Here is a 3,123-nt window from a genome sequence, read left to right as displayed (position 1 = left end):
ATTTCTCAAAACGCGGGGTAGGTTTCTCTTAATTTATAGTGTCACAGCATTAAAAGACATTCTCTTGCATTATCTCTTATTTTTTTTCCTCCCACATTTTTACCAGGATTATCGGATCCAACTAAGAACTAGACCCATCAAGAAGCAGACATGCTGAGTAAAAAGAAATGAACAATCTCGGTGACGTCACACTGAACGATGTGTTCTTCTACACTCATTTTAATGCTGACGCTGTTGATATCTGTCATCTCCTCTGAACATGTGAAATACGGCAGCTGGTGCCACGGCAACCATTAATGTCCTGTCATAACATTCCTTCATGTCGAGCATCACCCGCCCAGCTGGCTGGTACAACCGCCAATCAAATTAACTGGCCAATTACACTTCTAATGCGGCACACAAAACATGGGCCAGATGCAACCTAGAAGGTAAAGCCAGATGTGAGGAGTCGTTAAATTACAAGTCATGTCCGGATGGAAATTAAAAATTATGGAAATGTGAAGGGCTTTTGGATATAAGGATCGAGGAAGAGTATGGGATTTTAATGGGTAATTCAGTGGAAAAGGATTCAAATTATCGTTGAAGAAGCCGACAGACTAAAGATGTCTTGATTTAAATTCCATGAGGATCTATTCTGTCTGTAAGCCAGCATGTTTTGAGTCATCTGAACTTTTAACCTCAGAAAATGTTACTATTATTGTTCCCATGTTAAAAAGCTCGAGGTGTTTTTTTATGAATACCTGTCAGTACATGCAAAATTCCTCAATTTGTTCATTTGAATAACCTATGCTTATTCATAAATTCTAATCATGAATGTGAGAATTTCCAAATCCTTTTGTAAATAGAATAGTTATCTGTAATAAAAGTACTTTTCCTAACAAAGTAAAACTTCATTGGCAGTGTAAAAGTGCTGAGGGAATCCGCTTTGATCGGTTTCCTCATAAGGAAAACACGAGGACTCCTTCCCTAACAAAAGCAGGCTCCTTGGAGCCAAGTTCAATTGTCGAATGACCCTCAGAGTTCATCACAAAGAGCTTTGGCTCGTTTAGCAGCTCCCACAGCTCCAATCAACATTTTAAAATCTGCTGCAATTAATGTTCTTTCTCCACCTCTTTTTTTGTAAAGTTTTGCGAGAATCGCAGATATTTAAAGCTAAGCATCTGAACAGATCTGCTGAGGCTTTAAGGTGAAGGATCAAGCCTGGTTCATAATACAGTATTAGAACTGAGTCGAAAAGAGACTGAGACAGATGATTAGTAAAAACTGACACGTTTGTTATATTTTATTTGGTTGGTTTGTAACTACAACATTTTTGGCAGCTGGATTGAAATAAAATTTTCCATCTGCAGCCGAAGGAAAGGGGGTACCACTGATCATTATTAATTATTTGAATCAAAAGTGTACAGATATTAGTTTGATTATTATTATTAGTAGTAGTATATATATATATTTCAAAAGGATAAATCCTGAAATACCTTCTTCCTTTGTGTACAAAAATTTAAGTTCAGAATTTTGACAGGCTATAATATAAAAAGGAAAAAAAACTAAAATTGTCTTTTAGCATAGAGAGAGGAAAGTCAGGGTTACATTATTACAAGCAACAAGTAAAATATTATTATATTGAGTCTCCATGTTGCTGTTAGAGGATGTATGCAGCAAATGAGACTCTGATCAACCATTATGATTTGTTATCACAACTTTGGATGCAAATGAAAACCAGATTTAGACTCTCCAACCGAGAGCCAAAACGATCCAGATTCTACTGTTTTATTCCCAAATAGATGATAGCACTTAGAGTATAGTTCCCCCTATAAGGTAAAAACTTACACAAAGTGATGCTTAGCAAAGTTAAAGGAGCAGGAAGTAAAAGTAACAGCTAGTGTCGGGGTGGATTCTTACCAAGTCTCTGTGGGTCTGCTTCTGGGGTTCAGCGCTCTAGAGGACGGGGAGGGAAAGGGGAGTAGAGGGGAGGGAGGGTAGAAGAACCAAAAGCAGTCAAGCAACAGATATTTATTAACAGAAACAGTTTATATCTGATCACATGAATGACAGTGGATGTAGGTAAGAAACATAAAGCAGTTTATGAAAAAAACGGGCATGCAGAGGGTGGAAATGGTCGACCTCGGCGACCAGAGCAACAGCGGCTGCTCTCTGCTCTAAAATCAGCCTGAAATAGACTTTTTTTATATGCAAGGCATGGCACACCACCCAGGGTGCTATATCACAAGGGGAGAGTATGACCACTGGATAAAGAATATATAAATTAATTTTAAAAATTAACACGTCATTCAGTGCTGACTTAAAGGGTTATTTCACTTTCAGGAATGTGGATTGCATTTGGCCTTTTCGTATTTAAAATTGTTAATCTGCCAAAACCTGAGCCTGAAAACTTAAATTTTATGAAGCCTCTACATTATTTTATAAAGAGTAAAACATAAACCCAGTATGTCAAATGGTTTTCTGGTGTTTAAACCGTGTTAAATTAGGAAACCACTACTAATAAAAAAGAAAACCACTATTAAAAATCAAACCAATTACTAAGTCATGATGATCATGATTCATTGAAACAGAGTTCTTTGATAAAAAGCAAAATGTATTCTGTTTTTATAAGATAATGAGAGTGTTTAAAGAGGCCCCGGTCTATGGACTTCACCTTCATAATTCGGCAATATCCAAAGTAAAACGTCAAGGTCTGATGCCCTGAATGTTATAAACTTCCTTTTGGTTCAACCTGAATCTAACAACGTCGTAAAACTCATTGAAAAGCTCAAGAAGTGGTTCAAGATTCTGCTGTTTAGGACCAGGTACCTAAAACCAGTAGTCGAGTTGAGGGGGGATGGCATCCCACTTTTTAAAAAAAGACTTAAAAATCATCCACCTTCTTAAATGAACATCCACCTGTGACATTCTAATAATGAATTTCTACAATATACTAACAGTAATGGCAATGACATTGCCCTTTCAACATTGGGACTGTGGGCTTACGAGTAGCCTGAGCAAAATAAATAAAATCAAAGGTGCATATTGCTTTAGGTTAATAGACTATATTAATGTGGCTATGTATGCTTCCAAAATTCAAAAAAATTAAAATTTCCCCATCTCCCTTTTTTTTTTTTTTTTTTT

The 3,123-nt window shown here is 36.6% G+C and overlaps 1 protein-coding gene across 1 annotated transcript in view; it reads right to left on the bottom strand.

Annotated features, from left to right (window-relative positions):
* pard3 (par-3 family cell polarity regulator) overlaps nucleotides 1-3,123 on the bottom strand; it is a 337,809-nt gene that overhangs the window by 159,631 nt on the left and 175,055 nt on the right. The window contains exon 12 of the mRNA XM_015380465.1: nucleotides 1,900-1,935. Coding sequence (XP_015235951.1) covers nucleotides 1,900-1,935 — 36 coding nt within the window. The remainder of the gene's footprint in view (nucleotides 1-1,899; nucleotides 1,936-3,123) is intronic.

Source organism: Cyprinodon variegatus, unplaced genomic scaffold (assembly GCF_000732505.1).
Source record: "Cyprinodon variegatus isolate N-32 unplaced genomic scaffold, C_variegatus-1.0 Scaffold215, whole genome shotgun sequence".
NCBI classification, from domain to species: domain Eukaryota; kingdom Metazoa; phylum Chordata; class Actinopteri; order Cyprinodontiformes; family Cyprinodontidae; genus Cyprinodon; species Cyprinodon variegatus.
Note: the sequence above shows the minus strand (reverse complement) of the source record. Positions and strands in the feature narration are given on the sequence as shown.